General features: G+C 32.5%; 2 protein-coding genes across 2 annotated transcripts in view; one reads left to right on the top strand and one right to left on the bottom strand.

The window, feature by feature from the left end:
* LOC128671035 (uncharacterized) overlaps positions 1–16397 on the bottom strand; it is a 24999-nt gene extending 8602 nt beyond the window's left edge. Inside the window, exon 1 of the mRNA XM_053747129.2 lies at positions 16243–16397. Coding sequence (XP_053603104.1) covers position 16243 — 1 coding nt within the window. The 5' untranslated portion in view covers positions 16244–16397. The remainder of the gene's footprint in view (positions 1–16242) is intronic.
* Positions 613–14298, top strand: LOC128671025 (uncharacterized). Its single transcript, XM_053747112.1, has one exon. It carries the CDS (start codon positions 825–827, stop codon positions 14274–14276), a length of 13452 nt encoding a protein of 4483 aa, XP_053603087.1. The 5' UTR covers positions 613–824; the 3' UTR covers positions 14277–14298.

Genomic DNA, 16397 nt, shown 5'->3' with positions numbered 1-16397 from the left:
AGGGGTAACAATCAAATCTAGGAACACCGAAGACCTGGAGAATCCTGATAAGAAACCGTAAGAGCCAAGCCATCATAGATATCGACATACATAAATAATCATAATGCAAAATTTATTCAAAGTGGTGGGACTCTTCATAACCACTAGTCTGCATGTAGGTGACCCGCAATGTACAAGTTCTGGAGTATCTATTGAAGGACTCTAAAGGCTATTAAACTAGGTACCTATTTTGTTCTTTTCGATTTTAACGATTGTATATCATATTATTTCAGACAGGTACTGAGCCACGGCCACAGACTCTTCAATGGTCAACATAAGATCATCCCGGATGCAGGTGTTAGGAAGGACTGAGGGGACAAGAGCTTGATCTATCGTTTCAGGAGAGGCACCACACTCGCACAAGTTATGAGAATTGAAAATAGTTGAAGTCGAATTCGTGTGTTACATCGTGATAAAACAAGCGCGAGTAAAACATTAAACCCATGGAATTAGTATGTACGAAGTACTTACATGGAATTCCAAGATTAAACCTTTCTTTGAGTAAACTTCTAGAAGATGTGACAATATATTTATGTCATCAGCCGTGACATAAAATTTTGACAGTATCGAGATTGTTGAAATTCTAAATTTTTGTATCTAAATTAAAAGTGATATTAATTTGGAATATTTATTATATTAAGATGTTATGAATAATGATAATTTATTATGGACCAATGATGGTCCATTCAAAAACTTGAAAAATGTTAACAACCATTAAATAGCCGAATTCAAAATTTCTTATGCGGCTGGAAATTTGAAATGGTTTTAGTAGGTAATAAATTACCATGGTTTACTATAATGATGGTACTAAAATACCATCTTTCGGCTTCGATCATGTGAGTCAAAATAATTTAACTTCCAAACCAGGAAGAAAAAATAAAAGTTCGCAACAACGCCCAGGCGTGAACAAAAGTAGCGAATATTCTATCCCAAAGGGATATCTGCGTCATGAGAGGTCTCAAACGCAAGCACTTAAAATACAACAAGAACCAATCAGGTCCCAAAGTGATAGTAAATCTAAGACCTTAAAGAAAAGCGAAAAGACCGAAAATTATTTTTTTCACGAAGAATCAAAATCTAAGAACAAAAATGCAAAAGAAATGACTGTCAGACAGATAATGAAAAATGCGTCAAATATCACGAACGAAAATAAAAAAGGTATTAAAAATAACAACATGAAAACAGCTGGAGAATATAAGTATCAAGATAAGTGTAATTGTATAAGTAGTATTACATTACATACGCTGAATGGAAGCCTTAATCCATACTGTAGACATAAAACACAGAGAAACTTACGTAAAACAAGTTTGTCTAGTCACAGTAATAAAAACAAAACTGGTAAACTGGCATTACAACAAGTATCAAAGCTAAACAATGATGTGTATGGAAAACCACGATCTAGTCCATCTTCCAAAATAATTCAGAGTGATATTGAATATATAGGCGATCCCTTTAATTTAATGCAAGTTAAGGCTTGGAAAGTAAATGCTAGTAAACGAAACGGTTCTATTGAGGGAACCATTAACGTGAATGATATAAACAAAAATGCTAAAGCAAAATCACGACATCATGGCTTGTGGACGGGTGACTCTAAAAAAAATGACCCCAAGCAAATCTATGTTTCAAATTACTCTGAAGTACCCGGTAAACAAAAATCTTTTAAGTCTAAGCCAAGTTATAAATATGTTTATCCGGTTAATAACAAAAAATACCAAGAAGGTGATTTGCAAAAAAACAAAACAAGCAATCAGACAAATATAGCAGTTGAGTCACAGAAAATGAGAACTATTAGGGGACGTCAAAGTAATGCGCTAGGTCAGAAATATAAATCACACAGACCTATACTTTCAAGTCTGATTAGTAAAAGTAAAGATCAAAAAAGGTATAAAACACTACCCATTGACGGAAAAACCACCGACGTGAATGACATCACTAAAAATGTTGATACAAAATCACAAGTTGATGGCTTATTGAAAACGGCACAAATTAATACTGACCGGACGGGTGATTATTTGAATGTCAAGCAAGTTAAACCTAAGCCCGAGGTACAAAAGTCTTTAAAAAAGGTTCAGACAAACCTCCAATATGGTTATTCAGTTCACAGCAAAATAGATCCAGATAGTAAATCACAAACAAACAAAATAAGCACCCAGAAGAACATTTTGAATATGATAACTGAATCACAGAAAAAAATAAAAAAGTTCAGGCGTCGTAGAAGCAATGCGTTAGGTCAGGAACATAAAAAATCTCGTAGTACAATATTGTCAAGTTTGATTAGCAATAAAAGAGATCATAAAAGGGATAACACAAAATCAATTGAAAAAACCACTATTACCGTGGATGATAAGAATAAAAATCAGGATGCAAAATTACAGCTACAAGGTTCATTGAAATCAACACTTAAAGATACTAGTGAGACGAGTGACTATTTAAATACAACGCAAGTTGGTCCTAAGCAAATGAAACAAAACCCTATTCGAAAATCTAAGCAGATAATTAAATGTGAATGTGCAACTTATAACAAGAAGCACAAAAAAACTAATACAAAACAACCTAAGCGGAAGGCTGCACCTAAAAAAGAAAAACCCATAAAGAAATCTAAGCCGATAATTATATGTAAATGTCCAATTTATAGTAAAATAAACCAAGAAACTGATATGAAAAAAGACAAAGTTGATACTCAAAAAGACAATACAATTGGCACAAATGAATCGAAGGTGATAAACCATATAAGTAGTAAAAGGCCTGATCTATTTGATCAGAAAGATGAGATTCAACAAGATAAGAAATCCCGTATGACGTTAATTTCAAATTGGTTTAGTAAACATTCAAAAAGTTTTCAAGGAAAGTATAATAAAACAACCAGTGAGGGAACCACCAGCAAAATGGACGAAATAAATAAAAAAAATATCGTGGAATCACAACCAAATGGTTCTGATACTAATAGGAAGGATAAATATTTGAATAAAAGAACAGATACAGTTCAAGAAAAATATAAAGCTAAATCCATTGACGGAAGAACTACCAACGTGGATGCCAAAAATGAATTAGATCAGAAACATAAAATCTCGCGTACAACAATAATTTCAAGATGGTTCAGCAATATTACCAAAAGACATCAAGAAAAATATAACACAAAAACTATTGTGGAAAACACTACCAACAATGATGATATAAATAAAAACGTTAATGTAAAATCTCGCCATGGTTCATGGAGAAAAGTACAGGATGGTACTGATCAGGCAGGTGACAACTTAAACATTATGCAAGTTGCTCCTAAAGATATGTATGCCACAAATCAAACTGATTTACCTGTGAAACAAAAACCTATAAATAAATTAAAGCAGAAACCAGTAACAAAAAAACAAAAACCAACAAGAAAAGCTAAGCAGAAACAAAAACAAATAATAAAATCTAACCAGGAGCCTCTACCTAAGATTGAAAAACCAATTCCGTGCTATAAACGTAAATGTCCAATTTATGGCAAAATAAACCAAGAAATTGATATGCAAAAAAAAGTTGTAGATTCTCAGAAATACAATAAAATTGGCACAAATGAATCACAGATAATAAAACATATGAGTGGTGATAAGCGTAATTTATTAAATCAGAATGACGAGATTCAGCAACATAAGAACTCCCGTATGACATTAATTTCGAATTGGTTTAGCAAAAATACAAAAAACCTTCAATTAAAGCATAACACGAAAGCTAGTGAAGGAACCACAAGCAAAATGGGAGAAATAAATAAAAATGTTGTCGTTGAATCATCACCAGATGGTTCTTTGAAAGTACTATCTAATGTTAAAAAGGGTGAACATTTGGATACCTTGCAAGTTGATCCTAACCAAATGTATGTCTTAAATCAAACTGATGTACCTAAAATACAAAAATCTATAAGAAAATCTAGACAAAGTAATCAATATAATTATCAATACAATACGATTCCCACAGCTAAACCACAGGAAATAAACAAAGAAGAAGAAAATGGTTTACAAAAACCCGAAATAAGCACCCCCATGAACAATCTGAATGTTTTACCTGAGTCACAGAAAAAAATTGATACTATGCAAGTTGATCCTAATCAAGTGTATGCTTCAAATCAAACTGATTTACCTGAAAAACAACCTATTATAAAATCTAAGCAGATAATTAAATGTGAATGTGCAACTTATAACAAAAAGCACAAAAAAACTAATACAAAACAACCTAAGCGGAAGCCTGCACCTAAGAAACAAAAACCAATAAGTAAGTCTAAGCAGATAATTATATGTAAATGTCCAATTTATAGTAAAATAAACCAAGAAACTGATATGAAAAAAGACGAAGTAGATACCCAAAAGGATAATACAATTGTCACAAATGAATCGAAGGTGATTAGTGGTAAAAAGCCTGATCTAATTGATCAGAAAGATGGGATTCAACAACATAAAAATTCTCGTATGACATTAATTTCAAATTGGTTTAGCAAAAGTAAAAAAAATGTTCAAGGAACGCAAGATGGTGTTAAAAAATCCAAAGGAAGCACCCCGAGGAACATTCTGAATGTTTTAACTGAGTCACAAAAAAAAATAAAAACAATCAGGCGACGCAGGAGTCATGAATTAGATCAAGAACATAAAGAATCACGTAAAACAATTTTATCAAGTTGGATTGGAAAGAATATAAAAAGAGATCAAGAAACGTATAACAAAAAAGGCATTCAGGAAACCACTATTAACGTGGACAATATTGATAAAAATCTTAATAGCAAACCGCAACTACGTGCTTCTTTGAAATTTGTAAACAACAATACTGGTTCAACGAATGAGTATTTAAGTACTATGCAAGTTGATCCAAATCAAGTGTATGCTTCAAATCAAACTGATTTACCTGAAAAACAACCTATTAAAAAATCTAAGCAAATAATTAAATGTGAATGTGCAACTTATAACAAAAAGCACAAAAAAACTAATACAAAACAACCTAAGCGGAAGCCTGTACCCAAGAAACAAAAACCAATAAGGAAGTCTAAGCAGATAATTATATGTAAATGTCCAATTTATAGTAAAATAAACCAAGAAACTGATATGAAAAACGACGAAGTAGATATCCAAAAAGATAATACAATTGTCACAAATGAATCGAAGGTGATAAGTGGTAAAAAGCCTGATCTAATTGATCAAAAAGATGGGATTCAACAACATAAGAATTCTCGTATAACATTAATTTCAAATTGGTTTAGCAAAAGTAAAAAAAATCTTCAAGGAACGCAAGATGGTGTTAAAAAATCTAAAGGAAGCACCCCGAGGAACATTCTCAATGTTTTATCTGAGTCACAAAAAAAAATAAAAACAATCAGGCGTCGCAGGAGTCATGTATTAGATCAAGAACATAAAGAATCACGTAAAACAATTTTATCAAGTCGGATTGAAAAGAATATAAAAAGAGATCAAGAAACGTATAACAAAAAAGGCATTCAGGAAACCACTATTAACGTGGACAATATTGATAAAAATCTTAATAGCAAACCGCAACTACGTGCTTCTTTGAAATTTGTAAACAACAATACTGGTCCAACGAATGAGTATTTAAGCACTATGCAAGTTGATCCTAAACAAGTCTATGCTTCAAATCAAACGAATTCACCTGAAAAACAACCTATTAGAAAATCTAAGCAGATAATTAAATGTGAATGTGCAACTTATAACAAAAAGCACAAAAAAACTAATACAAAGCAACCTAAGCGGAAGCCTGCACCTAAGAAAGAGAAACCATTAAGAAAATCTAAGCAGATAATTATATGTAAATGTCCATTTTATAGTAAAATAAACCAAGAAACTGATATGCAAGAAGAAGTATTAGATACTCCGAAATACAAAAAAATTGTCACAAATGAATCAGAAATGATAAGACATATGAGTAGTGATAAGCGTAGTCTATTAAATCAGAAAGATGAGATTCAGCAACGTAAGAATTCCCGTATGACATTAATTACAAATTGGTTTAGCAAAAATAAAAAAAATGTTCAAGGAACGCGTAACACGAAAGTAAGTGAGGGAACAACTAGCAAAGTGAACGAAATAAATAAAAATGTTATCGTAGAATCACGACCAAATGATTCAGTGAAAGCAGTATTTGATGATACTCATAGAAAAGGTGAACATTTGGATACCTTGCAAGTTGATCCTAATCAAAATTATGCTTCAAATCAAACAGATTTACCTGAAAAACAACCAATTACAAAATCTAAGCAGATATTTAAATGTGAATGTGCAACTTATAATAAAAAGCACAAAAAAACTAATACAAAGCAACCTAAGCGGAAGCCTGCACCTAAGAAACAAAAACCAAAAAGAAAATCTAAGCAGATAATTATATGTAAATGTCCAATTTATAGTGAAATAAAGCAAGAAACTGATACACAAAAAGTCGTAATAGGTACTCAGAAATACACAAATGAATCACAAATGATCAGATACATGAGCGGTGATAAGCGTAATCTGTTAGATCAGAAAGATGATATTCAGCAACATAAGAATTCCCGTATGACATTAATTTCAAATTGGTTTAACAAAAATAATAAAGGAGATGAAGTAAATCAAAATGTTCGATCAAAAACACGATCGAATAATTCGGCAAGAAAAATACATTTTAGTACTGATCTGAGGGCTGAAAATTTAAATACCAAGCAAGTTGATCCTAAACATAAATATATTTCAAATCAAACTGAAGTACCTCAGAAACAAAAAACCTTAAGAAAATCTGAGCAGGTTATTTGTAAATGTCCAGTTTATAGTAAATTGAAGCGGAATCACAAAGAAGAAATTGAGTTACAAAAAGACATAGCTGACAAGTCAGAGGAAAAACTGCAAAAGAAGAAGAATACAGTATTTTCAGGTCGGCATAGTAAAAATCAAATAAGGGAACAAGAAAGTTATAACTTAAAAGTTGTTGAGGGAACTGATAATGAATTAACCGAGAAAGATAAACTTTTAAGAAAATCAAAGCTAAGGATTATATGTAAATGTCCATTTAAAAGCCAAATAGGTCAAAAAAGTGATGTGCTAAAAGACAACATAACTACTGACAATACAATTGACAAATCAAAGGAAGAAATGCAAGAGAAGCGTCTACGCAAAAATATTTTTTCTAGTCAGCGTAGCAAAAAAACAGCAAAGGATCAGGAAAGCATTAACACGAAAACCATTGAAGGAACTGCTGAAACTGAAGTGCCGAAGAAAGACAAACCTTTGAGAAAATCTATGCAAAATGTTATATGTAAATGCCCATTGAAACGCCAAATAGGTCAAAATAGTGATTTACAAAAATACAGCGAAGTAGACAAAGAAGGAACTACTGAAAAGAAATTATCGGATAAAGAAAAAAAATTAAGAAAATCTAAGCAAAGTGTTATATGTAAATGTCCATTTAAAAGCCAAATAGATCAAAAATCAAAGGAAGAAATGAAAGAGAAGCCCACCCGAAAAAAATTTTTTTCAAACCAGCGTAGCAAAAAAATTTCAACCAAAAGGATTGATACGAAGACCACTGAAGGAACTACTGAAACTGAAGTACCGAAGAAAGATAAATCTATGCAAAGTGTTATATGTAAATGTCCATTTAAAAGCCAAATGGGTCGACATAGTGATTTGAAAAAAGACAGCAAAGTAGATATTGAAGGAAGTACTGAAACTGAAGTACCAAAGAAGGACAAACGTTTGAGAAAATCTAAGCAAAATATTACATGTAAATGTCCATTTGAAAGCCAAATGGATCGGCATAGTGATTTGCAAAAAGATATCAAAGTAGACATGGAAGGAACTACTGAAACTGAAGTACCAAAGAAGGACAAACGTTTGAGAAAATCTAAGCAAAGTATTATATGTAAATGTCCATTTAAAAGCCAAATGGATCGACATAGTGATTTGCAAAAAGACGGCAAAGTAGACATCGAAGGGACTACTGGAACTGAAGTACCAAAGAAGGACAAACGTTTGAGAAAATATAAGCAAAATATTATTTGTAAATGTCCATTTAAAAGCCAAATGGATCGGCATAGTGATTTGCAAAAAGATATCAAAGTAGACATGGAAGGAACTACTGAAACTGAAGTACCAAAGAAGGACAAACGTTTGAGAAAATCTAAGCAAAGTATTATATGTAAATGTCCATTTAAAAACCAAATGGATCGACATAGTGATTTGCAAAAAGCCAGCAAAGTAGACATTGAAGGAACTACTGAAACTGAAGTACCAAAGAAGGACAAACGTTTGAGAAAATCTAAGCAAAGTATTATATGTAAATGTCCATTTAAAAGCCAAATAGATCGACATAGTGATCTGCAAAAAGCCAGCAAAGTTGACATTGAAGGAACTACTGAAACTGAAGTACCAAAGAAGGACAAACGTTTGAGAAAATCTAAGCAAAGTATTATATGTAAATGTCCATTTAAAAGTCAAATAGATCGACATAGTGATTTGCAAAAAGCCAGCAAAGTTGACATTGAAGGAACTACTGAAAATGAAATACCAAAGATGGACAAACGTTTGAGAAAATCTAAGCTAAGTGTTATATGTAAATGTTTCATTATTGGTAAGTCTAAGCGGAGTGGTTTACAAAACGACAACATTAATACTGAGAATAACAAAAAAAATGATAATTCAAAGGAAGAAATGCAAGAGAAGCTTACCAGCAAAAAAATTTTTTCAAGTCAGCGTAACAAAAAAACAGCGAAGGATCAGGAAAGTATTAATACGAAAGCCATTGAAGGAACTGCTGAAACTGAAGTACCGAAGATGGACAAACGTTTGAGAAAATCTAAGCAAAGCATATGTAAATGTCCAGAGCACAAATCATTGTTGATTCCTACTGAAACTGAAATACCCGAGAAACACAAGTTCTCAGAAACATCTAAGCAAAATATTAAATGTGTTTGCCCATTTCATAGCAAAATGGATCAACAAAGTGATACAAATGTTCAGAAGTACAAAAAAATATCAAAAGAGAAGAAACAAGATAAGAATATCCGTAAATCAATTTCTAGTCAGCGTAACAAAAAGACAGAGGCCATTAAGGGAACTCCTGCTGTTTATAGTAAATCTAATAAATGTGTTTGTCCATTTAACAAAAAGTCAAAGAAAATTATACATATAACATCATTATTAAGCAGGTTTAGCAAAAATAGAAATCAATGCGTTTGTTCATATAGTAAAGACCATAAAAATATTAATAGAAAAAAAGACAAAATAAGTAATGCCAAATCACAATCAGATGATTCATTGAGAAAGTCTAATCACAGTACTCAATGCGATTGTCCATTTAATACTAAAATACGCAATGAGCGTACGGGTAAAAGAACTAAAGATAATATTTGTATATGTTCGCGCAAAAGAAATGAAACGGATGAGAAAATATCTAAAAATGTACGAAAGTCACAACAGAAGAAACCTCCCTCAAAATCTTCTGGAAAAGTTAGTGAAAGTACCCAAAAGTTCATAAAGACGATAAAACTTTATCAAAACCCTGTTCAAGAAATAAGGAATTTTTGTAAAGATAACATTTGTTCTCAGATTTTTAGAAAAGGTGATTCACGAAAGAAAAGTGCTGTTAAAAGAAAAGAGAAAATTGGTTCTCAGAAAATTGAAGACGATTTGAAAAAAAAAAAGATAACACGTGATTTGCATGATAAACATAGACAAAAAAATAAAAAGCAAGCTAATACATGTATATGCAAAGTACCACCTTCACAAACATCACAAACACCAACTGGATTCAAATTAAATATACTAAGCGTAGAAGACAGAAATAAACACAGAGTTGATAGACGTATACCTCCTAAAGAAGTAAAGTCACGACCACGTGGTTCCATGGGTAAGGTTCGCGTGAAAGGTAAAAAGATGAAATCAGTATTTAATTTATGTAAATGCATTGTCAAAGTACAGTCACAACCAGATGGTACATCGGCTAAAATTAAAAAGATAAAAGAAAAAAGGAAGACAAAAGATAAAAGGAAGACCAAAGATAACAGGAAGATAAAAGGCAAAAATAAATACACAGCTAAAGAAAATGATACCGCAAAATCACGCATGAAAAATTTGTTAAATATTTTTGATGAGTCCCATGTAATGACACGTGATCAGACTGTTGAAATACCTGAGTGTAAATTGACCAATAAATGTTCAGGCCTAGATGACATAAGAAAGGTAGATTACTCTCCAACATCGTATCCACAAGAAAAACCAATTGATGTTAAATTAAACTCCGATGGAATGAACATTGTTAATTCTGAAGAAATATTGGAAAAAATGAGAAAACGAAAAAAAATTAAATTCTGTAAAAGGTGTAAAAAGGGTTACAGCGTTTCGGATGATCTATTATCACAGGAAATAAACTATCCCGATGGGTATAAATATAAGATTCCAATTGACTTGAAAGTAAACTCTGATAATATGAAAGTTATTAATTCTGACATACTTAAAAACCAAAATAAAAACAAAAAACCGCTCTGCAGTAAATGCAAAAGAATATATAGTCAATATGGTATTGGGTCTAAACAGGTAAAGAAATTTGCAAAATGGCGGCATCTACAACAACCAATTGAAGTAAGATTAAACTCTGATACCATGAAAGTTATGAATCATGACGAAATATCATGCGACATTAATAAGCGGAAGAAAAATCATGACAAAATGTTACGAAAAATTAATAAGCGGAAGAAAAGAAAATTCGGTAGTAAAGAAAATATAAGTTGTAGTAAATCTGACAATTGTTTAACAGGGAAAATTAACTCTTCAAAACGGCGTACGTCTAAAAAACAAAAAGTAAAACGATTCTGCGGTAAATGTAGAAGGAATTGCAGTAAGCCTGGGTCACTAAATGAATGGGAAACGAATCCTCCACTTGAATTAACTAGAGATGAAATGAAGGATTCCGATTCTGATAAAATATTACGAAGCGTCAATGATCAGGAAAAAGCCACACCTTCCATTAAAAACAATAGAATCGTTAGTAAATCTGAAAACTGGTCCCCACAAGCAAAAATTAAACTAAAAATTAAACCGAGAATGCAGGTTCAAATTAAAGATGAATTGGCAAAGGTACGTTCTGATAACATTTCCGTACCAAAAGAAAAAGGCAAATCTAAATTAAATAAAGTAGTTAAAACCAAACCTCAAAAAAGCGTATCGAAATTATTTAAGACAAAAAGCGGTAAACTGGAGAACAAAAACAAACAAAGCAGAATGAAATGTCCAGAAATAGATTGCAATAAAAATATGACTGATAGTGAGTTATTACAGAAAAATTACGAAACAGACCGAAAACCTGAGTTGAGTTTAATTCGAGATGGAAATTGCATTTTAAATTCGAACGAAGTGTTACTAAACTCTAAGAATGTCTTAAATCCGAGAAGAATTAACAAATTCTCTTGTCTTTGCAAAGACTCCTTTTATATTAGATGTGAGAATGATAATTGGTCGCGAAGTACTAAAAATAAACTATCGAATCAACCTTACTTGACATCAAAAAAAGGAAGAAATTTGACAAAGGGACCTAATATTAGCTCCGTTTTCTTCAAAAATGGAAGAAAACGTAATGTTCAATGCAGTTCTGCCCTTTGCCAAAATACAGAAGGTCAGGCAGTTCAAAATGAAGGTTTTGCTAATCCTATTCCACTAACAAATACAAGTGACCAGACTGTTCACAGGGAAGGCATTATTAGTCCTTCAAAAATTGTTACTTCAGCAAGTAGAAGTAAAAGAAAACAAAAGCGTGGGCAAAAGAAAGGCGCTTATAGTATTTCTTTGACAAATAGACCAGACCCAGTTAAAAAGAAAAGGGTTATTAGTCCTTCAAAAATTTTAGGTAAAAAACACAAAAGCCAAAGTGACCACGCTCGCCTAGGTCAATGTATATGTTCCGATACTAAGCACAAAGGCAAAATTAACCACGCTCGCCTAGGCCGATGTATATGTTCCATTACTAAGCACAAAGGCAAAATTGACCATACTCGTCAAGATAAATGTACATGTTCCAGTACTATGCACAAAGGCCAAAGTGATCATAGTCATCTAGATAAATGTATATGTTCGAGTACTAAATCCAAAGGCCATACTGACCATACTCGTCAAGATAAATGTACATGTTCCAGTACTATGCACAAAGGCCAAAGTGATCATAGTCATCTAGATAAATGTATATGTTCGATTACTAAATCCAAAGGCCATACTGACCATACTCGTCAAGATAAATGTACATGTTCCAGTACTATGCACAAAGGCCAAAGTGATCATAGTCATCTAGATAAATGTATATGTTCGAGTACTAAATCCAAAGGCCATATTGACCATACTCGTTTAGATAAATGTGTATGTTCGAGTACTAAATCCAAAGGCCAAATTGACCATACTCGTCTAGATAAATGTATATGTTCGAGTACTAAATCCAAAGGACAAATTGACCATACTCGTGTAGATAAATGTATATGTTCGAGTACTAAATCCAAAGGACAAATTGACCATACTCGTCTAGATAAATGTATATGTTCGAGTACTAAATCCAAAGGACAAATTGACCATACTCGTGTAGATAAATGTATATGTTCGAGTACTAAATCCAAAGGACAAATTGACCATACTCATTCTAATAAATGTATATGTTCGAGTACTAAGCAAAAAGGCAAAAGTGACCATACTCATTCAAATAAATGTATATGTTCCAGTAACAAGTACAAAAGCAAAAGTGATAAGACTGTAAAAGCAATCAAAGCAAAAGTTATAAATAAATGTTTGTGTCGCTTTATGGTAGATAAATGTTTGTGTTACAATAAAAAGGACAAAGGTAAAAGTGTAACCACTGTTAAAGGTAAAAAAGAAAAAAATAAAATTGACAACACTCCTCGAAGTAGGAGTAGCAAACATGTGAGACGCAAAAGTGTTATTGTAGATAAAAAAAGCAAATCTTCAAAAAGCAGTAATTCTGTTATATTAGTGAACAAAAACGAACAGACTTCTAGGCACACAGGTAAAAACGAAATTAAATCAGCTAAGAAAGGAAAACAAATCAAGAAAGAAAAACCAGAAAGGAAAACAAAATCTGTAACGAGTAGGCGACAAAGCGAAGATAAGAACAGGCATAGTAATATAAAAACTAGAAGTATTAAATCAGATAAAAGAAAATCTGTGCAAGGTAAATCTGTGAAGACTAGTCCTCAAGTTAAGAAAGTCAAACCTAGACACCATAAAAAAGCCAGCAGTTCAATATCATCAAAGGTAAAGAAAGATCAAATTAAGAGACAAATGAGAGCCTCAAGGCAAAAACATGTTAAGAAACGAAAAAGAGACTCGAAGATAAAGCAGGAACAAGTTAAGAGACGAAAAAGAGACTTGCAGATGAAAAACAAAGCATCGAAAAAAAGAAAACAGGCTTTAAACAAAAATAAGGAGAAAGAAAAACAAATTATGAAAAATCTTAAGAAACCTGAAAAGAAAGACAATTTTAAAAAAGAAATTGCTGCCGGACGTCGTAAATTCGAAAAAGATTTAACGAGAGAAAGGATGAGACAAGAGAAAGCTGCCATGAAGAAACGAAAAAAAGATATAAAGAAGAAAAAGAAGGAACTTGCAGGATTGACGCAAACGCCTGATACGGAAACATCATGGTGGGCAGAATTTTTCAGAATTGTTCTCTCTTTATTTGGGAGATCTGTTTGGGCGATGTTAAAAGCATCATTTAAATTAATTTTCCAGCCAAAATTATCATATTATTATATGAAAAATAGAGTCCAAAATCCAGTTGGAACTGCGCAGAGAATTTCAAAACACATTTCAGATGAGTGGAAGATGATAAAACTCAAGTTACGAAATGCCGGAGCGGGGTCTCCATCTTACAATGTCATTATGGACACAGTAAAAGAAAACTTAATATTTTATGATCTGTTTAACACCGGGAAGACTAAAGAAGAAAAGGTGGAAATAGAGACAAAGAAAAAGCAAAGAAGGATAAGAATACGAAGGAGAAAAGATCATGCATTGCATAGTTGTAACCACACACTTTTGCACACTTTGAGAAATTATCCATGTCTGTGGTTTTATCATGTTTGTCCAGCTATGTACCCGCAATGTCTCAGTTTTATTGTGTTCATGCGGAATTTTTGGCATGTATGTTTGTTCACTTGTGCTGTGTGTTGTTGGACCCCTTGTATTGCAATGATTGAGATAGTTCGGCAGCTGTGTTGCTGTATGTTTTGTGTTCAGTAAATAAATTTGTTAGGGAAGTTGACTTCTTTAGTTATTTATTCAATTAAGCGTAAAACTAACTTCCAAGTCGAGATAGTTATTACCATCCGTTAGTTTTAATTTTATTTAATAGCACTTTCCCAAGTAACCTTATCTCCGCTCCTGTAATCCGTAGGCCGTTAACTAAGTACCGCAAAATGCGTTTTCGCGAAACCATAAATAAGAAATTGCCTGAATTAGATTTAACTAAAAACCCTAATGAACATTATAATAAGATTTTTAATACAGTGGAAACAGAATTCAAAAAAGCTTTTCCTCTCTTAAGAGGAAAAGCTTTTTGAAAGGTCTTAACCTTTAATAATAATGTGAACTTTAAATTTTGCGATTGGGCTACAAATGGTATTTATATTAGCAGAAACAAGTTGTATGAACTTTATGGTCAAAAACAGTATAATTTTAATGCGGAATTTATATCATATGTTAAACATTACTCTAATACTTTTAAAAAGGTATGTTCAACAGCAAAATTATATTTAACTTATAAAATAAAAAAATCTAATGACAAAATCAAAACAGCTTGGTCAATCATTAATAAAGAAACCGGCAAGTTTAATCCACGCGACAACTATATTTCTTTAAAAATTGGTGATAAAACCATTAATTCAGATGACGAAGTGGCCAACGAATTCAATAACTTCTTTGCCAATATTTCTAAAATTATTACGGGCTCCCTTTCGTCTTGTCCCAGTGCTGCAGATGACTTATTAAAAAGAAATGCCTCAGATCCTAAATCTACCTTCCGATTTAGACATATTTCTCCTGAAGAATTATTATCTGCTTACAAAGCGCTCAACATGAAAAATACAGAGGATCTGTGGGGTATATCTGTCTCAGTGTTTAGCACTATTATTGATCTGATTGCTCCCCACTTAACTATTATATTCAATAATTGCATCTCAGATGGAGTTTTCCCTAATCTTATGAAAATCAGCAAAATTATACCTCTTTTCAAACAGGGCGCTAAAAACGATCCCACTAATTAATAACAGACCCATTTCTATACTACCCGCATTAAGTAAAATTTAGATAAAACAAGTGGTTCCAGTGCAATTTTGTTGATATATATTGTGTTTAAAAAATTCATATAGATTCCGTGAACGCCATACTTAGGCGCTAGCAAATTTCTCTCTAAATTTTTCTCGCTATCCCTTGATCGTCTTTGATTGTAGTTCTGCTCACTTACCTGTCTCCCTGCTCCCTGTGAAGTTTCGTTGCATTCCGTTGCACTTTTGTTGAAGGCCTAATTTCTGAATAAATGATTTGATTTTGATTTTGATAATAATGTAGGTAACTAATTAGATTCTTGATTTATGTTTGTTTTTCCGAATGTATGTCACAGACATGTGTGTGTGACCTTAGATCAATTAAGTACTAAAGTACTTAATTAAATAAAGTACTTAATTAAGTAAAGTACTAAAGTACTTAATTGATCTGAGTTCACATAGCCGCTTTAGGGAAAAACTTGAAGGTTGGAGTAGGGACATGATGTCAGATATCATATGTCAGCAGTCCACAGAATACTGTGCAAATACTTTTGCGAATGTCGTGAATACTTTTGCGATTTTAACATTGAAGATGTTTTTTCGGAGTACCTACTAATTCCATGTTTTATTCAATCGTGTCTATAGATCACATGGATTTAATATGTACTACCTACCTACAGTACCTGCTAATTCCATGATAGATCATTAGCGAAAGATCAACAAAGAAAAAGAAATATCTGGAATATTTCTGTCCACTAGTCTCAGGAAAGGGCCACGCGCGCGCTGATTTTTTTCTACTATAGGATTCTTTATCTAGTGTGGCATAATCTGTTAATATATTTTTTAATTTTCGCTAAGAAAAAACAATAAAAATGTGAACATTTTTATTATAATATATTGTGCAAGGAGTAATAAATCGAAAATTTATAAAATCAAATGCTCACTCGCTCGGTGATCGCTCGGCGCTCGTCCTGCGCTCGCTTGACGCTCGTTCGTGATTTGCGATCACGATTTGCCTCGGCTTGTGACGTGACTGATTCAAGTGACCATAACAAAGCGGGAACAGCCGTAGGTACTCCATTTATTTTGGCCGGAGGAT

The sequence above is a fragment of the Plodia interpunctella genome, chromosome 6 (genome assembly GCF_027563975.2).
Source record: "Plodia interpunctella isolate USDA-ARS_2022_Savannah chromosome 6, ilPloInte3.2, whole genome shotgun sequence".
NCBI lineage: Eukaryota > Metazoa > Arthropoda > Insecta > Lepidoptera > Pyralidae > Plodia > Plodia interpunctella.
This window is presented reverse-complemented; position numbering and strand designations above follow the sequence as displayed.

Bases quoted from the DNA above. Each gene is read 5' to 3' on its own strand.
- LOC128671025 (XM_053747112.1), top strand. From the start codon at position 825: ATGGTTTACTATAATGATGGTACTAAAATACCATCTTTCGGCTTCGAT.